This window comes from Saimiri boliviensis, chromosome 8 (genome assembly GCF_048565385.1).
Source record: "Saimiri boliviensis isolate mSaiBol1 chromosome 8, mSaiBol1.pri, whole genome shotgun sequence".
In the NCBI taxonomy this organism is placed as follows: domain Eukaryota; kingdom Metazoa; phylum Chordata; class Mammalia; order Primates; family Cebidae; genus Saimiri; species Saimiri boliviensis.
This window is the reverse complement of record NC_133456.1, coordinates 29058983-29085137: the sequence shown is the minus strand read 5'-3', so window position 1 is coordinate 29085137 and position 26155 is coordinate 29058983. Positions and strand designations below refer to the sequence as shown.

The window sequence follows — 26155 nt, the reverse complement described above, 5'->3', positions numbered from 1 at the left end:
AGTGATCTGAGGATAAAGTGTGTTTTATTTACTGCTCTAACGTAGCAGCTTCCACATAATAGGTATCTGGTAAGTTGTTTTGAAGAAAGGCTTAAGCTAAGTTTTCCCTCTTACACTTAAACAGTCTGTGGCCCGTTTTATATTTACTGTGATTAATATTCATCTTTTTGTTTGTAACCTTTTGATGCTCTTTGTTTTTGATTCTGTCATATAATGTGCAGTCACTTCCAGCTTTTATGATGAATACAGATTTGGGAAATATGCCTTTTGTGTCAATACCATTGAATTTAAAAATACCAGGTGTTGTTATTTGTTTTTGTTTTTTTCAGTCTGACACAGTGAATTGGCAGAAAACATGCTAGAGTCTGTAGCCCTTAATTATATCATTATTAGCACTGCTAATTTCCATTGTTTCTAAATTAGCTGTTTTTTCACTTTCAGAATTTTGGTCACTTCAACTGTAAGATATTTTACCTGCCTCTAAGAGCTGACAGGATGATCAAATATGATAATATATGTGAAAGCAGTTTTTAAAATATTTTTAGAAATTATATAAATCCAAGATTATGAAGTTGTGTTATTGCTGTCTTGAGAATCTCATGAGATATTGATAGAATAGTTCTTATTCTTATCTGTGATTTGTTTTATAACCACTGTTCCCCTAAACTTTTAGTGTAACTGTAGTTAATAAAAATGTATTTTTACATAGTTTTGTTTCCCTTAAGTTTAGTAATTTGTTTTGTTATGGGAACAAGGGTGGGGAAGAATACTTTCAGGGTTATGATCCAAGTCATGTGCTTGAAATATATTCATTTTTAACTGTAGTTTGTGCTACATAGGACTTTGTTTTTTGCAATTTAAAGTGTAGGCCCATGAAATTTTATTAGCTTTTTGTTAGAAAAAAAAAAAAATCTGCATCAGCACTTCAGTTGTTTGTTCTGCTAAATTACCTTGAATTTTTAATTGAAAGGCAGTTGATTATAATTTTAGTATCAGTATTACACAAAGTTATGGAAATATTTAATGATCATGTAGTTTGAACCCTCCATGACAAGCAGGAAATTATCTTGTCTGCCTGACTTCTAATAGATGACATTCACCCACTGGATGTATGAGACTCTAAACTGAAAACTCGAATGGAAATCAAATTCAGACTTGCAATAATCAGCATCTGCTTTATGCATGCCCCAGAACACTGGAATATATTAAATCAGTCCTGACACAGCTACCTTCCCCCATTCTAATGATGAGGATCTTAATTTAACCCCTTCCTGGGTAAATTATGGTGATTTTTTTACTTTCTGCAATAACAAGTGATTTCCACATGTCTATCTAGTGTAATAAAAATCTCTTGATCACCACTTTATTTATTTTTTGGGGGGGTACAGAATCTCATTCTGTCACCAGGCTGGAGTGCAGTGGCACAATCTCAGCTCACTGCCACCTCTGCCTTCCAGGTTCAAGTATTTCTTCTGTCTCAGCCTCCCGAGTAGCTGGGACTACAGGTGTGTGCCACCACACCCAGCTAATTTTTGTATTTTTAGTAGAGACAGTATTTCACCATGTTGGCCAGGATGGTCTCTATCTCTTGACTTCATGATTTGCCCACCTTGGCCTTCCAAAGTGCTGGGATTACAGGCATGAACCACTGCACCCAGCCAGTCATCACTTTTATAGTAACACAAGAAGCAAACCCCAAGACTGAGACAATTGAATGAAAATACCTCATTTCTGATTACTGACCTCTGAAGTTATATCATCCATTTCTCCTACATATAGTAGCCCATTTATCCTCCAAATAATAGGAATTCTAGCAAGTGAAGTGGGAATCTTCACGTCAAGGACCCCGCACCAAGGCTGTGTTATGTGTCTCCTGGGCATAGACATCAGCTCTTTGGTTCAGCTCACCTGGTGATAACCATTTCTAAGCTAATGAGCTCACAAAGTCACATGAAGTGGAGTTGTGTCTACTGTCCATTCATTTGTTCATAATGAAATTTCTTTTAATTGTATTAAATAAGCGATACCCATAGCAAAAAAATTCAAATTCAAGTAGTAGAAAAAGAGTATACAGTTAAAAGTCTCTACTCTCCTGTGACCTCCAATTTTCCTCTCTAAAGGCAAACCTGATTGCAAGTTTCTCCTGTATTCTCCCAGGGAATTCTGTATATTTGCAGATAGATAATGTGTGTGTGCCCTTTGTTTTAATATAACATACTTTTCAGCACCTTTTTCACTTATGTATCTTAAGGGTTATTAATATTATTATGGTACACACAGAGGTGCCTCATTTTTAATTCTATAATATCTCTTTGGATATTTTATAAAATTTTAACCAACCACCCCCCACCATTGGGGGCATTTAGCTTGTTTGTCATCTTTTCATACTACAGTTTCTTTGGTAAGTGTTCTTTGTATACCTATATCTGCATAGCAGTAGGATAAATCCTTAGGCATGGAAGTGTTAGGTCAGAGAGTAATTACCTTATTTATTTTGATAAACATTTCCAAATTACTCACCAGAAGATAAACTATTTACTGTTCCATCAGGAATGTTTAACCACAATAAAAATTTTATCTTTCCAACAGCAGTTATTTATGCCTCTTCTTCCAAGTTCCTCCCAGAATTTAGATACATAGAAAGCCAAAATCCAAAGATTCTTAATAAGCATGAAATGAGGGCCAAGGGACTTGCATAGTCTTGAGGTCTCAGGGTTTTCAGATAGAGCCCCTGCTTCCCCATGGGATGTATCAGAGAGCCCAGTCTCTTCTGACACATCCCATGCCTCTTTCTTTGTACGGTGCTTGATAAAAAATCATTCAAATGGAATTTCTCTTTTCTTCCTTTTTTTTTTCTTCTTTTTTTAAGATGAAGTCTCACTCTGTCACTGAGGCTGGAATGCAGTGGTGCAGTCTCAGCTCACTGCGACCTCTGCCTCCCAGTTCTAGGTGATTCTCCTGCCTCAGCCTTCTGAGTAGCTGGGACTACAGGCACCTGCCACCATGCCTAGCAAATTTTTTGTATTTTTTTAGTAGAGACAGGGTTTCACCATGTTGGCCAGGATGTTCCCAATCTCCTGACCTCTTGATCCGCCCACCTTGGCCTTCCAAAGTGCTGGGATTACAGGCGTGAGCCACCTCGCCCAGCCAAATCTCTTTTCAAGACTCCATATTGATATTTCCCTTTCAGTATATTCTTATTATATTTTCATCTATTTACCACATGGAATTATTCTGTTAACCAGATTGTAATTACTTTTAAGTTATCGCATTTTAATTTGCCTGATTACAAATTATATATAGGAGTACATTTCCTTCAGAAATAAAAATGTAGACAGGATTATTTCAAAACATGTTTTCTAAAAAACAGCTAATTCCGTCAGGAATTTGGGAGTCTTTTCTCAGAAGTAGCACTTGCTGGTCCTTAAGAGCTTGATTTTTTTCCTGTTATTTACTTTAATATTTTCTTGTTTTAAACTCTTAGGCTCGTCTTGTCTTTGGGTCAATGATCCTCTCTCCTCTGACTACCACTGACTGATCAATAAATTAATATTTTAAAAAATAACTTCATTATTATTATTATTTGGAGAAACAGGGTTTCACCATGTTGCCCAGGCTGGTCTGGAACTCCTGGGCTCAAGTAATCCTGCCTCAGCCTCCCAAAGGGATTACAGGCGTGAGTCACCATGGCTGGCATGATAATAAATTATTCTAGGCCGGGTGTGGTGGCCCACACCTGTAATCCCAGCACTTTGGGAGACCAAGGCAAGTGGATCATTTGAGGTCAGGAATTCAAGACCAGCCTGGCTAACATGGCAAAACCCCATCTCTACTAAAAATACAAAAAAAAAAAAAAAAAAAAAAATTAGCTTGGCGTGGTGGTGCATGCCTGTAATCCCAGCTACGAGGGAGTCTAAAGCAGAAGAATCACTTGAACCCAGGAGGCAGAGGTTGCAGTGAGCCAAGATCACACCACTGCACTTTAGTCTGGGAAATACAGCAAGACTCTGTGTCAAAAATAATAAATAAATAAATAAATAAATCTAAAGTGTTTGGGAAATACAATACTTCATAGAAACCACCAGTGATTTTCCATCCCTAGATTTCCTAATGTACCACTAATGAGTCATATGTAAGTAGAAAATGTGATTGATTTATGTGATCTACATCTGGCTAATATATTGTGAACATGAAGCATTAGGTTGTGTTTTGTTTTTAAGAATCTCTTGAAAATTATGTCACATTTTAAATGGTATTTATCATAGCCATCAGATGCTTCCCATGTAATTGTGCAAATAGTTTGATCACTGCCTTAGCCAGCAGTATGTTCTTTATTCACTAAGTGATTCTTGTTATCTATTTTTCATATCTACTATTCAAAGAAACAGTCAAAGTAATTACCAACTATTTGTCTTATTAGAACATACTAAATATTTTATAATCCCCAAAGACCAATGTAATTGGAGGGGAAACAAGGGTGGAGGTTAATTAGAGATATTCTATTAGAAATCAGTGTGTACTATTATTTTTTTTACCCCTTTGACAACATCATGGACTGTTAATGATTGCAATCAGTTACGGTAAATTCTGGTAATTTGATATGTTCTGTGAGTGCATGAATTATACAAACAGATTTAATGTAACTTCCTTACTTTCTGCACTTCCTGTACAGGATTTTTTTTTTCCTTAACAAATATTTTTATTAAAAATACTTTCCTTGTAACCTTAAATTTAGGATGACTTCTACTCATTATTATCAGTGAATATGTTATACTTATTAGGATATAGGAACATATTTTAGGTTTCTAAATAGGGAATCACTTTTTACCTTTCTGGTTCTGTTTTCACCTTCGAGTTAAAATTAATGAAGGTTCATAGACAGACAGTAGTAGCAATGATAAAATTACTTGTAGTGTATTTCCCCAGACTTTCTTATAAGAATAAAAATAACATCCTTATTCAATAGACTTTGCCACAGAATAGTGTTAACAGATTTTTTTATGTTTTCATTGGGGATCCTAGTCACTATTAATTGTACATTTCTGGATGAAATATTTTTCTGTGTTTCAAAATAGTTACTTATTTGAAAAAAATGTTGACATAAAACCCATTCCAAAATCGAGGACTGATTCCATTGTGTTTCTCAAGAAATTACATACTGCATGATGTTTGTTTTGTGCTTGAAAGCAATTATTAGCCAATCTCTTTAAATAGGTAATTTTCAGTAACATATAATGTTTCTGACATTTATTCTTAGATTTTACATTCTAAAATAATGGAACAAGTCTAGAGGAGTAAGGACCAAGCAGGAGAAGAATCCTTTTAATTATATGATAGTGGTAAATTGTTTTGTACTTTGGAATAATCCACCAGAAAGGTAAAGGAAATAAACTGGTACTCATCCAGAAATAAAATGTTTTTGTGTCTACTCCAGAAAACTGCAGCAAAGAGCTGACAGATGTGTGATGCTTTGTCAAACTTTACCAACTACCTTTGAAAAGAGAAGAAATTTCAGTGTCAATACTTAGGAAAGAGGACACCCTAAAGATTGATCTGATATGACTGAACGCCGCTACTGTGAAACTAAAATGTTTGTGTTTTTATTTTAGTGACATTATATGCCTCCTGCATTCTCCTGGGAGTCTTCTTGAATAGCAGCGTACCTATATTTTTTGAGCTTTTTGTGGAAACTGTCTACCCAGTTCCAGAAGGAATTACTTGTGGAGTTGTCACTTTTTTAAGTAATATATTTATGGGAGTACTTTTATTTTTTCTCACATTTTATCATACAGGTAAGAAATTTGATTTTTTATTTACTATCTAAATGTGTTACAAGAAAAGTTTGTGTCACAAGTGTATAGAAGTTTTTATTTGGAGAAGTCTCACTAAGGCAAATTACTTTATGTGAGCTTTCATTGCCAATAAAAGAAAATTCCTCAGTTTTTCTTGAAATGCATTCTAGCCCAAGTATACCCTCACTCCTTCCCTGCCTGTACACCCCACCTCCTCCCTGAATTTCTGAATTAATCTGAACTGGAGCCCAGCATTTGTGTTTTTAAAATCCTCCCGCGCCCACGCCTTACCCTACCAGGTGATTCAAATATGCAGATTGTCACTGAGAACCTCTGGTCTATTGCTTTTTAAAAACTACTTTGACTCTCTCTTAACACAGGTTGTAAATTAATATTAGGGTTGTATAAGGAGTTTAAAACCTGAGGGGTGAATGAAGGAAGTCACCCAGTGTAAGGAATGCTCTAAAATGTGACACTCCAAGAGGCCGAATTGTTTATAGGAGTGTTTCTGACAAGGTTATAATGGGATAATAATTGTGCTAACCTCTTCAACTGGAAAATAAATTTTGGAACTGTTTTTCTTTCCATAGGATAGATGAATTTATTTTTATTTTTATTTTATTGTGCTTTAGGTTCTGGGGTATAAGTGCAGATCATGCAGGATTGTTGCATAGGTACACACATGGCAAGGTGGTTTGCCGCCTTCCTCCCCCATCAGCTATATCTGGTATTTCTACCCCACCCCCACCCCCTGCTGTCCCTCCCCTATTCCCCCCAACTGACCGCAGTGTGTGATGCTCCCCTCCCTGTGTCCACGTGTTCTAATTATTCAACACCCACCTGTAAGTGATACATACCATGCAGTGTTTGATTTTCTGTTCTTGTGTCAGTTTGCTGAGAATGATGGTTTCCAGATTCATCCATGTCCCTATGACGGACACGAACTTCTTTCTTAATATAATAAACAGTACATTAGATTGTTTTTGTCAGTCAGTAATGCAGGTAAATTAAGTCTTTGCTAAACCTGATACAAGTTTGGTTTATCATATGAAGGAGAGTGATATTAATGAAGTCAGAAGATCACTCTTGGTTGTCCTCCTGGAAACACGTGCTTCCATTAGGGAAAAGCACCATCACCAGGAATCAGGTCTTTGCTTCCAATTAGTTTTCTAAACAGCGTAGTTGACAATAATTACATATCAGCTTTAATCCACTTGAGCTGTATCACAATTTAAATTAAGTGGCTTATTGCCTGTCTACCTGGTAAAGCATCAGAGCTGGCTGTGATACCCCCTGGGATGGTAGAAGTGGTTTTCCAGCTGATGGGCACAGCTTTGCTTAGTGGTCGGTGCCGCCCAGCAGAGCATGGTTTTTTCCTGTCAGCTAGAAAGAGAGTTTTGTCCTCCCAGTATTTAAAAAGAACAACAGCAAATGCCAGATAATGTTATTCCCCAATATATCTTTTGCTTATGACCTCTAGTATGTAACAAACACGTTTTTATTGATCAGTTTAAGGCAGGGAAGACACCAATAATGGAAACTGCCCTAAACTGTCTTACTGCAACAGAGCTCCATGCACACCTGACCGTTTTGCCTGGCCAGTAGTTTATCTCTGTCACTCCCCTGGGTCCTGCTGCAGTTTTGACTTGCTAACAGCATTTGGTGTCTGGAGTGAATTAAATGGAAGTGATGTCAGTCAGTACTTCTTCCTCATTTTGCAAATTCATAGTGACCAGATACAAGCGGATATTTTATTTCTTTGGCAGTGGGAGCAGAAGAAACATTTAGCACTATTTCTGCCCATTTCTGATATAATCAAGGATTTATCTAGCTGGGAGAAACAAAACTTCTCTCTTTTTGGTTGGTTTCCGATCATGTGTTCTTATACATGTTTGTGTAGATGTTTAAAAAGTTTCCACTTAAACTTTGTGACTATTGTGGAAAAAAAGTGAAACTTGAAATAATTTAAATGTTTATTTTAGATTCAAAGAGTACATGTGCAGGATTGTTACGTGGGTATATTGCATGGCACTGAGATTTGGAACACGAATGATCCCATCACCCAGGTAGTGAGCATAGTACCCTATGAAACTTTAGATAATCATTCATTTTAATCCACCAAGATGGTTTCCAAGAAAACGGTCTCATTAAATTTTGACATTTTAGTCAGTTAAGAAGAAGATACATAGGAAGGAGCCTAGTCCACGGCACAGCTGGTACCCACCGATGTTTGTTTTGTTTCTGCTAAATAGTTCGCTGACTGGTACTAGGAATTTAAATATCTGGTCTTCCATTCTAAAGAAATGCTTTTATGTGTATTTATGAGTGTGCATCATGAATACATGAAAACATCGTCCACATCTCTCTAGGGCTAAAGTTACTAGAACCATGAAATTCGTGTTGAAACTCTTTTCAGTAGGATTAATTGATCTTGCCCTAAAAGTCCTGTAGCAGATCACATTCTTTATGACCTGAGGTATGATGATACATAAATTGCAAATCTAAAAATTCTGTAAAACTGTTTTCTAACAATAACTGCTAGTTCTGCAGCCTAGTACCCTATACATTTTATATGATAAATTGAATTCCCTTCCATTAAAACCAGTGTTCCAATGTCATTATTCAGTTATTTTGAAACTTGAAAACTCACCCAGAAGTTAATTATATGTCAAAATTCAACTATTAATTATGTGATTAGAAGGCCTGATTTTTTTTTAGGGGTAGTGAAGACAGGGTCTTGCTCTGTCACCCAGTCTGGAGTGCAGTGGTGCGATTATGGCTCGCTGCAACATCGACCTCCCAGCTTCAGGTGATCCTCCCACCTCAGCCCCCCAGGTAGCTGGGACCACAAGTGTTTGCCACCAAATCTGGCTCATTTTTTTTTTTTTTTTTGTAGAAATGAGGATCCACCATGTTGCCCAGGCTGGTCTTGAATTCCTGGGCTCAAGCAGTCCACCTGCCTTGGCTTCCCAAAGTGCTGAGATTACAGCCTAGAAGTCCTGATTTTTAATCATTATAAAGATCTGTGGTTTTTTTAAGTCACTTCTCAAGGAAGTACTAAATTTCCTGACTCGGGTTTTTCCCCCTACAGTGTACTATCTGATAAGTGAAAATATCAGATAATTTTTCTGGGCTATCCAAACCCCAAAATGACCACAATAGAATGCCTTGCCTAGCCAGCTAGGTTCTGCTGGCAATTTGCTTGCAGATTAGAGCCATTACAGTCATTGAGGGCAAATGTGATTCAGGCTCCTATTCCAGTGCCCCTATGGTTATATACTATAGAATGCTTATTTGGAGCCCTGGGTCACAGGGTCTCCACGTCCTATTTCAATTCAGCTTTGGGAACCTGGAACCTTGTCAGAAGTTTTTTTAGAGTTTTACTGACTTGGATTTTTCAAGGTCACTTCCAAAAAAAGAGTTGTTACTTGCTCCCTGATATAAGCATATCTGTAAAACTGAGTTGCTTCCTGCGTTTGGGAATCTCATTGAGTTGAGATAGCATGGTGATGCTTTATTCTAATAAAGTCACATAGAAAAATCAATTTGAGAACGCTGTTATATCCTTTATGTGCTCTGAAATGTATTCTGTTTAATATTCTGAAGTTTGTATTATCTGTTACTTTTTGTTCTAGAAGCTTTGCAGCGGGTTTTGGCTAAAAGCGTGATGATTTTTATCTCAGTGCTTTCATTTTAAAGTGGCTGACCATGAATGTGAGGCTGCATTGTCACGCAAAAGATTCAGGGGCCTGGCAGAGGTGGGAGTCATTGACTAATGATTACCAGGAAAACAAAGAGCAGGTTCAACAGATGTGGACTAGTGAGAAGTAATTTTATATCTAAGAAGTAGAATAATGGAATGTGATGGTACAATCTACTGGGTAATTGATGTGGAATGAAAGTAGCAGGGCATTGTCCTGGGGAATCATGGGGTCAGCTGGCTGCTCACCTTGAGTGATAAAGGAGACAATCTTGTTAAATAATCATAAAAGAAAATAGGAAGTTGGTTCTGGAGTGTGGCAGCTGGTTAAACAGTCAAGTCCTTGTAAGTGGTAGAAACCAAAAACATGGCATCACTGAAGGGAAAGATGAGGTGAAAGGCACAACAGGGCTTCCAGAAGAAAAAGATAAGAGGATGAGCAAAATCCCAATTAGCTGTATCCCAACAGGGTCTCATCATTTACTGCAGAGCCCACTTCAGTAAGTCGAGCACCTGTCTAAACTGTAAATTGGCAGAGAGAGTACTCTGACGGCTGTGTAGTAGACAACAGAGACCCAGCGGAAGTATGGGGCAGGCTGTAGAGCCCTGCCTTCAAATGTGGATTTATATTTCATCCAGTGAAGGCAGAGGGAAGGAATGTTAGAAACCCATGCTTATTTTAAAAGAGAAAAAGAGTTATAGTACGAAAATCTCAGTGGCTTGGGATTCTGTTAGTTCATCTATATCAGGATCTGAAAGAGGCTCAGAAAGGAGAGCAGTTGGCTTTGCTACTGCCAAGTCAAATTATATTTTTAAGCAAATCATTTCCTTGCTTATTAGAGCACCTAAGCAGTGGTTTGAGTGAATGGTTTTCAGCAGGAAAATGTAAGGTTCCCCTTGTCTCTGGCCTTTTGCTTTCTAACAAGGCAAATAATTCCAAAGAACACTTGCAGCTGATTGAAACAAGTGAATTTACTGAGAGGTGGATTTGACTTTTCAGAGAGAAGCACACAGTACAAACCAGTGAACAAACCATAGTGCTAAAAAGCAATTATGATAAGTTTTTAGAGATTTCATCTGAACCTATGTAGAAGAATGATTTTACAATTCTAATAATAACTGAAATAAAAGGTATTATTTAAAAATTTTGGCAATATTTGACAAGTTTCTCAGTTTAAGGAAAGCAAGGACAAGCTGATTGGTTGCTATGTGTGTTGCTCTAGTTCCCCATAAAATACAGTCTTTAAGACTCAGCAGCTGTCATTGTTGTAAACCATTTGTCAATTACCATACTTCTTTTATCTGTTGTTTAAAATTTGACCCTGAAGTCCAAGTTCTCCTTTTAATACAAACAAAATGCTATTGTCTATATTTTACTACTTTTAATTTGTTACTGCTTCTTTTCGCCTAGTAAAATTATCAGAAATCCGGGGGTTATATAGTCAACATAAAAGCAGAAGGGGCCCGGTGTGTCATTTCAGGGAACATCAGAACGAAGACAAGATCTCATAGATTACAACTTCTCTGAGTATTTAGACTATGTTAAATCCACGTAAAGCAGAGAAAACAGCTTTGCATAAAAATACCATTGAAATTACGTCTTTGTTATATACTATAGAATAGCATGTCTGACTTTTAAAACATAGTAATTGAAAGGTGGAGAGGCTGCTTTTTTGAGCATATTACAGGAAAAAAAAAGGTATTGCAGCACCTTTTCTTGCCAGTCAGTTTTCTGATTTCCATTCCTGAGCATAAATTGCTCTTTTAGCCATATGAATTATGGATTAAACTAAAGCAGCAGTGTGGAAATCTTTAGGATGACTTTTGAAGATTAAGGCAGTATTAGCATTTTGTAGAAGTACAAAGGGAAAATAAAACCCCTAAGAGTGACCCCCCCCCCAAAAAAAAAAGCACCAAGGACTTTATTTTCCTTGTTTTTTTAAATTGAAACTGCTAAATGGATATTAAACTAGAAACGTTGTCCCTACCACCTCCAACATCTTTATGCCAAGGAGCTATTCACTTCAGAGCCTTGGGGTTGACTGGCAGATGGGATGGGGTAGAGGAAGGCTGAACAGATGCACAGCCCTAGGGTCCCTGGAGCTTGAGGAAGCAGCTAGAGGCAGCTACAGTGGGCAGTGTATGTTGGTAGCAAATGGCTCAGGATTATCTCGTTGGAGAGTCCTGAATTCATGAGAGAGCATTTCTGAAGAAGCATGTTCTTGACACATTAAATCAAACAACAACAGAATTGCCCATTCAGATGATTCCTATAGGTTTTCCAGTAATTGGCATCATACATAACCATTCATGCTGGTGGAGAAAAAGACTAGAAAGAAATAAGCCAAAATATTCACAGTGGTCTCTCTGGGGGCAGAATGATGATTGATTTTTTGGTATGTTTTATTTTTAAATATATTTTCTAATCTGTTTTACAGTGATTTCTACTTAATATTTTTGCTGAGAAATAGATATTTCTATCCAAAACATCTAAAAATGTTATCTCAAAATTCAGGTGATTTTGGTATTTGTCTTTTTAATCCATCAGATATTTATAAACAGGGACCAGAGTGATGGTGATAGAGGGTACTTAAAGAATCGCTATCAAACTAACATTTAAGGGTGATTGATTTTTCCTTTGAAGTAATTTATTTTTGTAACCGAAGTCAAGGTGGATTAAATTGGCGAAAAGTTATTAACAATATTGATTAAAAATATTCCACATGGAAGCCCTGTAATATATTACACACATCACTTATTCTCCAGATTGTCACTGTTTATTGAAAGCCAGTTTCTAGGCCTTCCAGGGTGCATTTATTAGAAGTACTTTTTAATGCAGAGCAGATTCCTTCCAGCATACAGGTGGTGTTGAGCTGGTGATGCATGAATGTTTAAAACTGCGTGTTTTTTGTCTTACAGAGTTGTCTTGGTTCAATTGGTGCCTTCCCGGGTCATGCTTGCTCAGTCTCCTCCTCATTCTGTGCTTCAGGGAATCCTATGACAGACTCTATCTTGATGTGGTTGTCTCCGTTTAATAGCACAGACTTGAAGGAGTTTAAAAGGAGGCTGGAAATCAATACTGCACACTGCACATTTGCTCGGAATTGCACATCTAACAGGAAAAGAAGAAGAAAGAAACTTCATTCAGAGGTTTTGTTAGGTTACAGATTATCGCATTAATTTAATTACTACTAGGTAATAATAATGGGGACTTGAGTGATAATAGGGGATTTTGAAACTCTACAGATGGCATACCTGTGCCTGATTCTGGGGTTGGAAGTATGATGTCTTACACGTAAAGCACTACCTAAGTAATTATCTGTTTTGTGCCAGTGCTAAACTACTGATTACTTGTAATTATGAAAAGAAATAAAGGGTGTCTATCACATGAAGATAACGCCTTCCCTAAGTCACATATCAGAATAGGAAGATATGCCACTAACTTCTAAAGAAGTTCAAACCCTGTATCCAGTTTTAATGATAAAATAGCCAAGAGGTATATCGATGATAGAAATTAGCCACGTGTACACTACATTTTTTTCTAATAAAGCCATTTCTTATATGACTCCTTATTTTAATCAGGTCAGAAGCCCTTGGCCATCTTGACTGTGGTGATCGGGTGCTTTCCAGTGACTTCTGAGTACAGGCAATCTGTCTCCATCTCAACCTATCCTTGTTTCTGTGAAATACAATTTCTTCTACTCTAGGCCCTTAAATAATTATGTGAGGGTGACTAAATGTTTAATATAATTACATTAAATATTGTATGAAAAATTGTAATTCCATTAGGATCTAGCACTTTGTTACAAGTGAAATGACAAGTCACATGGACATACTGTGTCTTCTGCCTGCATATGGTGGCATGAGATGTAACGTCCAGAGCCTACTATTATTTACCAGGGTTAGATTTTGTTCAGTGACCCTTGTTTGACAATAATAATTTATCACATTGAAACTTTCAACTGTTGGATGATTTCTGATTTACATCCTTGTGATTCAGCTTAGGTTGTAAAATACTCCATTCTCTGTGGAGTCAGCATATTTAAGAGGGCAGTGTTTTACCAGTACCTATCTATCTTCTTTCTTTGGATAGGGGGTAGGGAGAAGATTACACATCATTTAAGTGAATATTGCAAATCGTATTTTCTTTTTGTTTTTACTACTGTCATGCATCAAAATAGACCGGCTGCTGTCTTTGCACTTATTTTAAAAAATAAGAGTTCCACATTGGGTGGCTCTTAGACACAGATTTCACGCTGCAGTGGGAGTGTGGTATCACCACTATTCATGTTTACATAATTCCCCTCACCCAGAAAAACCAACCGTTTTCCCCAAAACTCAAGAATACTGCTATGCCTTTATTATTCTTAGCTTCCTCCAGCCCCTCTTCTTGTTTTTTCTCACTTGACATTGTACCTTCATTGTCAGTTAAGTATATATACTTCTTGTGTTTTTCTGGATGGAGTGCAAGTGGCTCCTGTTAGCAAAGGTGGTGAAGTCTGGTTCAGGAAAGACAGGTTCTGGGCAGCCCTGGGCCTGCTCCTCTCTGCACCCGCGCACGACATGACACACCCACATGCAGATCCCTAAGCCCCTCTCCCGTCCCCCTTAGCAAGTGCAAGCCTGTGTATTAACTCTCCTCAGTCCTGGAGGAGCATCCTAGTACTGCTTGGCAACTTCTAAGACTCTAACTTGTGAAACTAGGAAAGTAACAAACCCCTCAAATTTAACATCTGTCTTCAGTCATCTTTAAATCATCTCCCTTTATAAACACCCTGCTTACTTAGCAGGAACTGAAGGAACTAAGAAACTTGACAAAGAGAAGAAAACCTACAAAAGCTAGACTTAGTGCCAGTTAATTCTGTCATTCTTCTGAAATAAAAATGAGATAAAAGGAAGGCAAAATTCTCTCTCCTTTTTTTTTTTTTTTTTTTTTTTTTTTTTTTTTTTGAGACAGGGTCTTGCTCTATGGCCCAGGCTAGAGTGCAGTGGCCTGGTGTGATCTTAACTCACTGCAGCCTCCACGTCCCAGGCTCAGGTGGCCCTCTCGCCTAAGCCTCCTTAGTAGCTGGGACTGCAGGTTTGCACCACCATGCCCAGTGAATTTTTCTATTTTCAGTAGAGACATTGTTTCTCCGTGTTGCCCAAGCTGGTCTCAAACTCCAGTGATCCACCCACCTCAGCCTCCCAAAGTGCTGCGATTACAGGCGTGAGCCACCATACCAGGCCAAGAAGGTGGTGGACCACTGGGAGTTTGAGACCAGCCTGGGCAACATGGAGAAACAATGATTGAAAGCCAGCCATTAAGGATATCAGTAGACCATGACCCAGATGCTAAATAGCCACCACCCCTTCCTGTTCAGAGAGAAGCTAGAAAGGAGAGGGAAGAATTATAAGGTATTTGGTAATAGTCCGAACTATTATGTTTGAGGATGTTGTTTTATAAAGTTCTGCTATAATAAGATTTCTTGTGTAGAACATTTTAATTGTGGTTAATTGTACTTTTTTTAAGGGACAGGATCTCATTGTGTTGCCCAGGCTGGACTCAAACTCTTGCACTCAAGTGATTCTTCCACCTCAACCTCCCAAGTAGCTTGGACTGCAGGCATCTACCACCACTCCAGGCTTAAATCTATTTTTAACACAAAGTAAAGAATAACATTTAAAAGTATTACCTAAATGACTAGTTCAAAACATCCCAAGTGAGTAGTGACTAAAAATTCTTGCTTTGTTGAGAATTCTTGTATTTAGAATACATGAGGTGAGATGAGTCCTTCTATTTTGTTTGTATCTGCTTACCCCTCTAGCAGGTAATGGTTCTAATTACAAAGTACAACTGTTTAAAGTGATCAAAAGTTCATGTACCAAACCTGATAGGAAGGGAACCAAAAGGCTTGGGAGTAGGGAGAAGATTACACATCATTTACGTGAATATTGTAAATCATTTTCTTTTGGTTTTTACTTCTATCATACATTATAATAGACCAGCTGCTATCTTTGCACTTTCTAAACTTTATAGAATCCTAATGAATGTTACAATTGAAAGAAATCTTAACCCTTCACTAATCCAAACCCTCATTTTAGCATTTATAGTAATGATCCTAGATAAATACAACTGAGGCTCACAGTTTCTGACTCCCAAACCACGTGTTTTTTTTTCCTGCCTTACAGAATTGCAGCTAAATTTCGACCATTTTGGGTGTGCATGAATACCTTCCATGTTCAAAAATGGTAGGGCTTAAGAGTAAGCTTCCATTTTTGAGTATGGGAAGTACAGAGATTAAATTTGATGTGGTTGTTTGGTTTATACGTAAAATTTTCTTCATCACTGTCCTGTAGGTGCGCTAACATTTCTTAGCCCTTGGGTTGCAATGACATCATGTAAAAAGATTCCAATAAATAATTCAATCCCATAAACTAAGTCAACAGTAATATTAATTGGTAAGGACATGCTGTAGTGCAGGTTCCCGTGGCTTATCAATTAATACTTCACAGTTTATGGGAAGAAGCATTTTTGTTTTTTTTTGTTGTTGTTTGTTTGTTTTTTTGAGACGGAGTTTTGCTCTTGTTACCCAGGCTGGAGTGCAATGGCACGATCTCGGCTCACCGCAGCCTCTGCCTCCTGGGTTCAGGCAATTCTCCTGCCTCAGCCTCCTGAGTAGCTGGGATTACAGGCACGCACCACCATGCCCAGCTAATTTTTTGTATTTTTAGTAGAGACGGGGTTTCACCATGTTGACCAGGATGGTCTCGATCTCTTGACCTTGTGATCCACCCGCCTCGGCCTCCCAAAGTGCTGGGATTACAGGCTTGAGCCACCATGCCCGGCCGGGAAGAAGCATTTTTTAATATGATCCATGGTGGAGGTATAGGAACAAGGCAGTTGTGCACAAAAATGCATTTCACTGGAGGATGGAGCCGATAACAGGAGAATCAAATTCAAACGTACTTTTGTATATTTAAATATATATGGCCTGAGGGCCAAGTTTTTTCATAGATCATATGTTCATGTTTAATTATGGAGAATGTTTACAGCTTGTTTTTATGAAGCCCTTCTAAGCTAAGGGATTTTAAATTGAAGAGATTAAATCCCCATCTACTTAACTTTTAATTAGGTTTTTTTTTTTTTTACTGTTTTCTAAAATCCAGGCATTCATCTTACTGTTTGCATAATACAAGCTTCACTTTAGACTCGATTGAATAAAAATGCATAGTAAATTTGCTTTAAATTAATGTTTAAAAAATCACATTGCACATTTGTCCCTGAAATAAATACAGAAATTACCATCATTTTGCCATATTATCAAGGCAAGTACTAAAGCTGTGATATGAAGAAAATGTCATATTAAAAAGGAAATGCAGGAAACTATGAGAACATTTTATCAAACCTATTTTACGAAATAGGAAGAAATGCAATTCCACTTTGATTTGGAATTATAGTCATGCAGAAGGGACAAGATATTTTCTTTCTTTACTAGCAGACAGTGTACTGGTCTGTTAGGAAATGTGAGCAATAGTCAGGGGGGCGGTGTCTGGGCGGTCTTAGAACAGGACTTTCAGTGGGCTTTGGGGTACTTTGAGCTCAGTACAGGCAGGGTGGCCTGCTCACTCAGCAGACATGTTCTTGGCTGTCACGAGCTCTCCCTTCCTCTCACGTGTCCTCCTGGCTCAGATGGAACCTCAAACTTTGGAGAGGATTCCAGGAACTAATACAGAGGCCCTTAGCAGACCCATGAGGGTGTCACCTCCGGCCAGGGGGTGGGAGTGATAGGCAATTACGTGGCCCTCAGTCTCTCCAATTTATGTTTGTTTGTGGTCAGGATTTAGATCACTTTATGATTTTCTGAGGCTCTGACTCATCAGATACCTTTCTCAACCCTTACTTGAATCTGACCTCAGCTCTATCCCTGAGACCTTCCACTTCCTTGAACTGACTTTCTGACACAAGCTTCTTCACCCATCCCCCTCCCCAGGGTCCCAGGTGGAAATCCATTCTCATTCCTGAGTAGGAAATAAGGCCGTAGGCCCAGTCTTTGCTCTCCTGAACAAGATGTCAAAAAAATAATCTTGTGCAAGCTCAGAACATGAGTAAGCCCAGGTGCTAAGATTTAACAGGTCTTCTCACAGCTAAGCCTTAGAAGTTCGAGTATTTCTTTGAAATGGAAATTTCAAAGGTCTCTAACAAGTTTCTATAGTTACTACTTGTTGGATTTTTAGATGTGGGCTAATTGCTTTATGTGGTCTTTTGGCTGTGCTCTAGAATCTGTTATGCCTCAAACAGTAGCTTTCCATCTTAACCCACTCTCAAAAAGAACAAAAAGCTACCCAGCCCCAGCTGTTCTGTTCATTCAACAAAGGAGAATTACGTCTTTTTTTTTAAGCTAGGTAAAAAATAAAAGCATAAAATTGATTTCAGTAATTTTGATGAAATGATCAAAACATGTCAAGCTATTTTAACTCTAAATGTGCTTTTTGGACATAGTTAGTACATTGTAAGGCTTGGGACTCCAAAGGGGATTCCGGAAAATCAATCCAAACATCACAGTACTCTTAGCATTCCCTACTTTATAAATTCTCCTGATTTATAAAGGCGGCTTCTACGACCTTGAACAAAATGGCAAGGATAACTTGGAGAAACTGTCAGTTTACCTTAATAGAAAATGATACTCCTTTTAAGGTACTATTTAATTTAGACTTCATCTAATTCAAATTGGCTTTCCCATTTACCCAGAAGGGTCATAGAATCAAAGAAATGATCTAGTTCAGCCACCTCATTTTACAAATCAGTAGAGAACTGTTTAGGTTAAATGACACACCTAGATTTTAGCAGATCACTTGGCTCCTAGACCAGCATTCTTTCCCTAAATGATCAATGTGTTAGCCATAAATAATTCTTGCAAGTAATTTTGTTCATTTCTTTTAAAGTTTTGAAAATTACATGAGAAATACATGAATGTATAACTGTTATAAAATAGCACAGGGATATAAATTGAAGTCCACCTCTATACAAACATGCTGTTGAATCCATTCTCTCCAGAGAGAACCAGCATTCATTCTTTTAGAATAAACTTGGGTATGCATTTATGTATCTGTGTATAAAAACTTGGAGGGCATTTAAAATTGAGTCACCTAGGGATCTCTGTCTTGGACCATGTTGGTAGAGCAGGAGTTTCTGAGAACCTTACTTCTCTCCAAGATGAATCTAGCAAATGTAGCACATTGTGGTTAATATAGGTGTTTCGCAGACCTGCTTATGTGCCATCAAGCTCTATCATATTCTAAAGTTCAAAAGTGAGTTCCAATATGCATTATTGTTTTTCTTACTGGAAATACAATTTCTGTTCTTACATCATCAGCTGAACTCCCTATACTGTGAGAAAACAGACTGAATAACTGACCTACAAAATCTATATAGGTTTTCTTGACAAGGTTTTCTTGGGTTCCCTGTCTCTGCAGAGGCATACAATATGGTAGAAAACAGAAGTAAAAAAAAAGTCTTGTGCAATTTTTTTTTTTTAACTCTCTCACTCAGGCTTGAGTGCAGTGGTGTGATCTCAGCCCACTGCAGCCTCCATCTTCCAGGCTCAAGCTATCCTCCCACTTCAGTCCCCGCAGTAGCTGGGACTACAGGTGTACACTACCATGCCCAGCTAATTGTTTGTATTTTTCATAGAGAAGGGGTTTCACCATGTTTCCCAGCCTGGCTTGTGCAACTTCATTTTTTAAAAAAATAGCTAATGGAGATTCTGATAATTCTTATCATTTCCTGGTCAATTGTTGTGTCTTTCCTAACTTTGAAGCTGCCAGTAGAAATGATGAACTGTAGCAGGCCAAGGGCCCAGCTCCATTTGGTCACTTCCTTTCCTGTCTAGCCCATCCAGCTTTCCCTTTTCTGGTCGTGTCTTCTCATCTCTGACCATGCTTGAAAGCAAGCTGTGTGACACCCAGATTTTCTGAGTGGCCAGCAGCGGAGAGGAGAGAGCCGGACAAACAGATTCTTCCTGGAACTTACTAGAGAGGACAGAAAGCACTGGTGTGGGAGCCTACAGGCCTGGCTCTTAACCCTGGCCTGGTGACTTCAGCTATTTGACCTTGAGCAAGTCACTTCATTTCTCCTTTAGCAACATCTCTAAAATGAGGGAGTGAACAAAGATGTTCCCTTAGGTTTCTTCCAGTTCAGAAATACCAGTTCATGCTTATTTCAATATGAAGATGACAGAGGCATGTGAAGTCTGTAAAACTAGAAAGCTGCCCAGCACCTTTGTGTTTCTATTGATGCAGTAGCCCCCCTCATGAGAGCCCTGTATGTGAACATATGAAATCTTACGCTGCATCCACATTCAATAAGAATGAACCACTTTTTCAGTGTCTGAGAGGAGATAAGCTGCAGGTGCTGTTTATTTTCCCAAAGGACTGTATATATGAAACGCAGGGTTTATTAAATTTATCAAATGCAATAAAAGAAAAATCTGATGTTTAGATAGCATTCTGGGAGCCAGGTCCAGGTACTGTGTTTGCTCACCAGAATCAGATCAAACCAGATACCACTCCTTTGGTTTGGTTTGATTCATCATTAGGCAGCATGAGCTTGCACCTGTAGAAATCAAAACTGTTGGGTCAGATAGTAAAGCCGATCCTTGAACTTATATCTCTAGTGAAAGCACCAAAGAATTGTAAGTTGCTTTGCAACAATGCCATCTCCATATGGACAGGTTCTTCCAGTAAACTGTGCAGATATTTTACAGAATAAGAGCAAAGTTTCAGATGTCAAAGAATGATCTGTACTCAAGTGTTAGTACTAGCAAGGTTTTTTTTTTTTTTTTTTTTTTTTTTTTTTGAAACAGTGTCTCTGTCATCTGGGCTGGAGTGCGATGGCATGATCATAGCTCACTGTAACCTCAGACTCCTGGGCTCAAGTGATTTTCCTGCCTCAGCCTCCTCAGTAGCCAAGACTACAAGCACATGTCACCATATCCAGCTAATTTTTTAATTTTTGTAGAGAAGGAGTCTCACTATGTTGCCAAAGCTGGTCTTGAACGCCTGGATTTAGAGTAATCCTCCCACCTTAGCTTCCCAGAGTGTTGGGATTACAGGCATGAGCCACCATGCTCAGCCAACGAGACTTCCTTGTGACTATAATGTGGGCATAATATTAATAGCTGTGAGAGAGAGAGAGACAGAGACAGACAGACAGAGAGAGAGAGAGAGAGAGAGAAAGAGAAGTGAACCAGAGCACCAACCTTAGTGTCAGGAAGTCTGGGTCTCTGTCTTCTGCACAGCTGCTGAGCAGCCTTGGGGCTTTACGCAAGTCATCTGTCCTGTCTGAACTTTGACTTCCTCACTTCTAAAATAGGAGGGTCAAAGAAGATGTTTCTTTTTGCTGAAAAGTTTACAGTTCTCTGATCTATATCTCTTGGTCATACACAACTGAAAGTAGAAAACATGAGTGCAGTACTTCACCACTACTCCCACTTTATACATTATCTTCTCAAACCAACAAGGAACTTCTACAAGGCCCTGTTAGTGATGTGTTATAGGTGCCAGCGTTAAGGAAACTTTCAGACTGTTGTATCTGTTCGTCCTTCATCCATGTATGCTTCTATTCATTCTGTATACAGAGCAATTATATATATACGATTATATGACAGTGAAAGATAATCAGAAAAAAGAAAGATGTTTCTTGTTTCTGCTCTTTTTTTTTTGAGACAGAGTCTTGCTCTGTTGCCCAGGCGGGGGTGCAGTAGTGGTGCGATCTCAACTCACTGCAGCCTCTGCCTCCTGGGTTCAGGGGATTCTCATGCCTCACCCTCTCCAGTAGCTGGGACTACAGGCATGTGCTACCACACCCAGCTAATTTTTGCATTTTTAGTAGGGATGGGGTTTTGCCATGTTGGCCAGGCTGGTCCCAAACTCCTGGCCTGAAATGATCTGCCTTCGTTGGCTTCCCAAAGTGCTGGGATTACAGGCATGAGCCACTGTTCCCAGACAGAATATATATATATATATTTTGAAAAAATGACTCTCTTGAACTAACAATTACAAAGAGCTAGTGACAGTTTCCCAAATAATTATGCATGGCAGGAACCCAAATATTATTCTCCTATCATAAATCATAACTGTTTTCGAGGAAAAGACATTCTGCCCCATGGAAATTCCTTCCATGAATAGGACCTGGATCTGACCAGAGGCACAAAATTAATGTTGTTGTGAGGAATCCCTACCCTGCCATCATTCCATGGCTGAGGAATGGGTTACTACTATGGGAGATTGGGAATGTTGTGGGTAACCCAGCTTTCTCTTAAGACAAAATTTAACAAATGTGTACATGTACTCATAAGGCTTTGTGAGTGTTCTTTCTAAGGGGAATTTGATTATTAATAAAGAACAAAGACTAAACACCAAAAAGGGGCTTTCTAATGATAGAATTAGGGATGTCAGCCAGCCACATAGAGCAGGGCTACTTTGCGGGCTGGAGACTGCAAGCACCCTTCAGGTCTCTACCTGTGAGTAAACCTAACCACACTTGATACATTGCTAGTGAAGTCCCAGCCCCCTGAGCCTTTGCAGAAACCCAAAGAATGCTAAAAAGGGCAGGTTTTAGTTCCTGCCGATTGTTTTATTTACTATAAATGCCCCCAGTTTCCAATTTACTTCCGCACCCCCGACCAGAAATATGTCATTTTGAAGACTTATGAAAATTAAGCATTAAGAAAATCCTGCCTCCTAATACATTGCATCCAGAAGTCCAAAATCACTTTCTTGGACTACACACATAACTGCCTGTTTTTGTTTAGGTCTGTGGCCTAGAAAGTGCCTGGAAGACGTCACGAGAGGGGTCGATCCCATCTTACCTGCCATAGGAAGAATAGGACCTACTCAGTAGAGTTCAGTGTATGTGTTTGGGGTGGTTCTTCTTAGTCCTTCCCTGAATTCACTAATTCTCATTGCGCTACTCTTCCTGATCAATAACTTACTGCTGAGAAATCATTGTAGTAAGTAATGCAGATGTCCTCAGTGAAGCCATCCCTCTCCTCCAAACCTCTGCTGTCCTTTGGGTTTTGGCCCCAGGATCCTTGCCCCGTGTCCCAAGGAATCCCCACCCACCTCCAGGCCCTCCTCCTGTTTTGCCGATTGCACTTGACCTTTTCAGGAAAAAGAAATCAATGGATACCTTAGTCCTAATGTGTCACCCTTTTCTATCTCAGAATAGAGAAGCCCCCCCTCCCCATATTTGTCCTTTTTTACTCAAATTTAATATAGACCACCTAGGCATGGGAAACTCCATGCTATATTCTGTTGCCTATAATTGTCCTTCCATCTAACTGGGGAAAGGGTTACTCTAATGAACCAGCTGCTGATTCCCTTACCTTTTCATTCTTCTTTAATCAGTATTCCTTTACTAGTAAATTATTGGTTAACCATCTAGGTCCTGAAGTTTCGTTCATGTTGTTTTGAAAATTTTAATTTTTCTTAGGAAAACTGTTTCTCTCATCTTAAAGCAGACTATGATCTTTTCTCTTCTACGTTGTAATACAATTTGAACATAATGAATGCTCCAAAGTCGAGCATGGCTTTCATCATAAAAGCAGATTGTGTTAAAGATTTTTTTTAAAAAACCAGGATTGAGGAATCTGTAGCTAATAATTTAATAATTTGCCAGCATGTTTTGGGCTCCCACTTCATGCTGGTTTCTGGGCTAGGCACTGAGGATGCAGAAGCAAACAGATCAGCCTCCTGGCCCTCAGAGAGATTTGCATTCCAGTGAGTCCATTCATAAAAACTAACTCAAAGCCAGCAACACCCGCCAAAGGGCTTTTGAAAGCTTTGTGGCTCATATGTGCAGCTGTCTTGGTTCCTGTACGGGATCTTACTCTCTTGGGAAACTATGTTCTAAATCCTGTTTCCTTGGGCCATGAAAAATCCATGCTATCCCTAATCAATATATAGTTATGTGTGACCTTCACAGAATAAAAAATGCCCCTGGACAGCCTTTGAAGGCAAAGGCAGAGAAATCTCTTTTGATGGCTTGAAAAGAAGGGGGAAGGTTTTTAGGGAAAGCTAACAAGCTTTCAGAGATTTCAGATCTGCCACCATTTATTCATTAAGGCATGGGATTAGGCCAAAAGAGTCTCCAAGGGAGAGACAGGGACCATATAAGGAGATCCGTGAGACCGCAGTGGAAGAGTATTGAAATAGAAGCCAGGCCTGTAGACATATTTCTTAATATGTGTGCCAAGCCAAAGTACAGGAGAAGCCTTGGAGGCATGGAGCTGTGGTGGAAGCAGGTTCTGAAAGCAGAACTCTGAAGCTGGCTCCTTCTCACCAAGTCATCTGGCCCAGCCTTCCGCCTCCAAGCACATCCTGCCTGCAGAGGGTCTGGCTAGCTGCCTTCTCAGCTGTCGAGGGATGGAGATTCTACAACCTCCCTCTGTCATCAGTTCCAGAGCCACTCCCCTTTGCACTAGAAGTTCTTGCTTTCAAAGAATGTGGGTGTGAAGGAGGGAGGGGTCAAGAAACAGAGTGGCAGAGGGGAGACAGGCAGAACAAGTCAGGGCAAAGGACCCCAGCATGAAGAGTTGTGGAGCTGGAAGTGGGGAAACAGCCTCACATCTCACACTTCCTTCCTTCCTTCTCTTAAATGTGAGCAGCTGACTCCAAGCCTCATGGAAACTCTAGAAGGTGGAACCAGCCATCTGGGGATGCTGGCCTCACAGATGCCCCGTCTGGCATAGTGGAGGTTCCTGAGAACACACTGTGAACCTAGACATACACTGCAGCCTGGGAAGAGTTGTGTTTTCTTTAAAAGTCTTTAACTTTTATAATCACACCACTAAAGAAAGGTTCTCTGATTGAAGGCATGCCTTCTATACCTACTTTATTGTGTTTCTGCCAGAATCATTACTTTTCATACCAATTCTTGGATGCAGAGAAATCTTGGGTATTTTAAGGGGATTTCGATCCAAGTAAAGTTGCTATCTCTTATTCCATCCAGACTTTTCCATCTGCCTCTATTCTCAGTCACATACCTAGAAGCAAGCCAGAAAGCCTGTCCAACCAAAATCACTCTCCAAAGCCCAAGCACTTTATTGTTCTCCCTGTCTGTTCTCGAGCCAAGGTGTATTTGGCCTCATTTTATCCCATTAGTTGTCTGGCTTTCATGGCTCTGCACTGCATCACAGTCAGAGCAGGAAGGCAAGCAGAGGAGGTAGAATGACAGGAGAAACCCAGAGCAGACGCCTCTGCTGGTGAGGGAGCCTGCAGCACTCTCCACACTGGGCGGTCTTAGCATGCCTGACAGACCCCATCCCTTCCCCTCAGCCTTGGGCCTTGAGTGTCATTCCAACTCATCTCCTCCCCTTTCCGTCCTTCCAGTCCCAGGTGACACTTGATGCCCCTGACTCCTTTGAAGAGGGCATCAAGAAGTGGAAGAACAAAGTCCTTTTCTGTTTGGGATCTGGGTCCATCCTGGGAAAGGTTTTTTGGCAGAAATGGCTGCAGTGGAACCCTCTGACTGCCAGAGGGAAATAGTGCTCCAGCAGGCTGCGGTAGTTGCCCTGCCAGAGTGGGTCAAGACTGGCCCAGAGGACAGGGTCATCTCTTGAGAGTCCTCCCAGCTCCAGGGCCTGATTTTAAAGTAGCAGCACTAGGATATAGATTATATGCAGGTTCCTGGAAGGCAGGTGCCGCAGCTCCTGTGATGCCCCATATGCCTAAGCAAGCTTCTCCAGCATGAGAGATGATGTGAGTATGAATGGTTGCGGTGGGGAGCTTAAAACCTGCCACACCGAGACTTGATGCTGGGGGCCGTGCACCTGCCTCTGCTGTCTGCTAGGTCTATGCAATGATCAGAGCAGGGGTGTGTGATGAATTCAGCTCCGAAGCACATCCACACTTAGGAAGTGTTCTGTGTTTTCAAATAATCCTTACCATGTAAAGATTGTATTACATTTGTATACAAAATTTTTTTGCATTTTACTTTTGTAATATTTGGGGTTTTATAGATTTTTATTTTATGGCCAAGCATACTTTTGTAAGGAAATGTTGAAGTCTTGAGTATTTTTATTCTTTTAAAAAACTATAGTTAGTGTCAACTGTAAGCACTGATAAATATTATTCATGTGCGGTTTTCCTTCTTTTTAATCCAGACTTTTTAAGAAACCGTTTTGGCATAGAGTTTTACTTAAAATGCTGCTTCACTTTACACATTGTGAATACTGAAGATTCTGAAAAATAAAGATGCATTTACAATCTCTGTGCTGTTCCATTGTAGAAATGGTAATGTGCATTGCTTTGCCAAAGTGGTAATTAAATGTTTAATGGTTTAGAACTCCTAGTTCACAATAGGGCTTCTCGTCATCACTCACAGTGTGTGAGCTTCCAAATAAACCGCCATTTCTTTGGAAAACGTACGCCCTTAGGCATGGCGATCTCCTGTTCCGTTAGGAAATATGGTTATGTTGACATTATGGTTACTGTGCTTGTGGTTTTGCAATAAACATGTATTGAAAGCACTTGTGATAACGTGGTCCGCATTTTGTTTTTAATCAAACTCCAAATGGCAGCAGAAGTGGAGCCAAAGCTTCCTGAGCGTTCGGGCAGCAAGATGTGGTGAGAAAAAAAACATGAGCAAGGAAGCAGAGGCGGCTGGGCCAAATCCTTCTCC

General features: G+C 39.4%; 1 protein-coding gene across 1 annotated transcript in view; it reads left to right on the top strand.

Annotated features, from left to right (window-relative positions):
* Positions 1 to 26003, top strand: part of SLC49A4 (solute carrier family 49 member 4) — an 82620-nt gene extending 56617 nt beyond the window's left edge. The window contains exons 8-9 of the mRNA XM_003941659.4: positions 5610 to 5792; positions 12412 to 26003. Coding sequence (XP_003941708.1) covers positions 5610 to 5792; positions 12412 to 12527 — 299 coding nt within the window. The 3' untranslated portion in view covers positions 12528 to 26003. The remainder of the gene's footprint in view (positions 1 to 5609; positions 5793 to 12411) is intronic.
* The last annotated feature ends 152 nt before the right edge of the window (positions 26004 to 26155 follow it).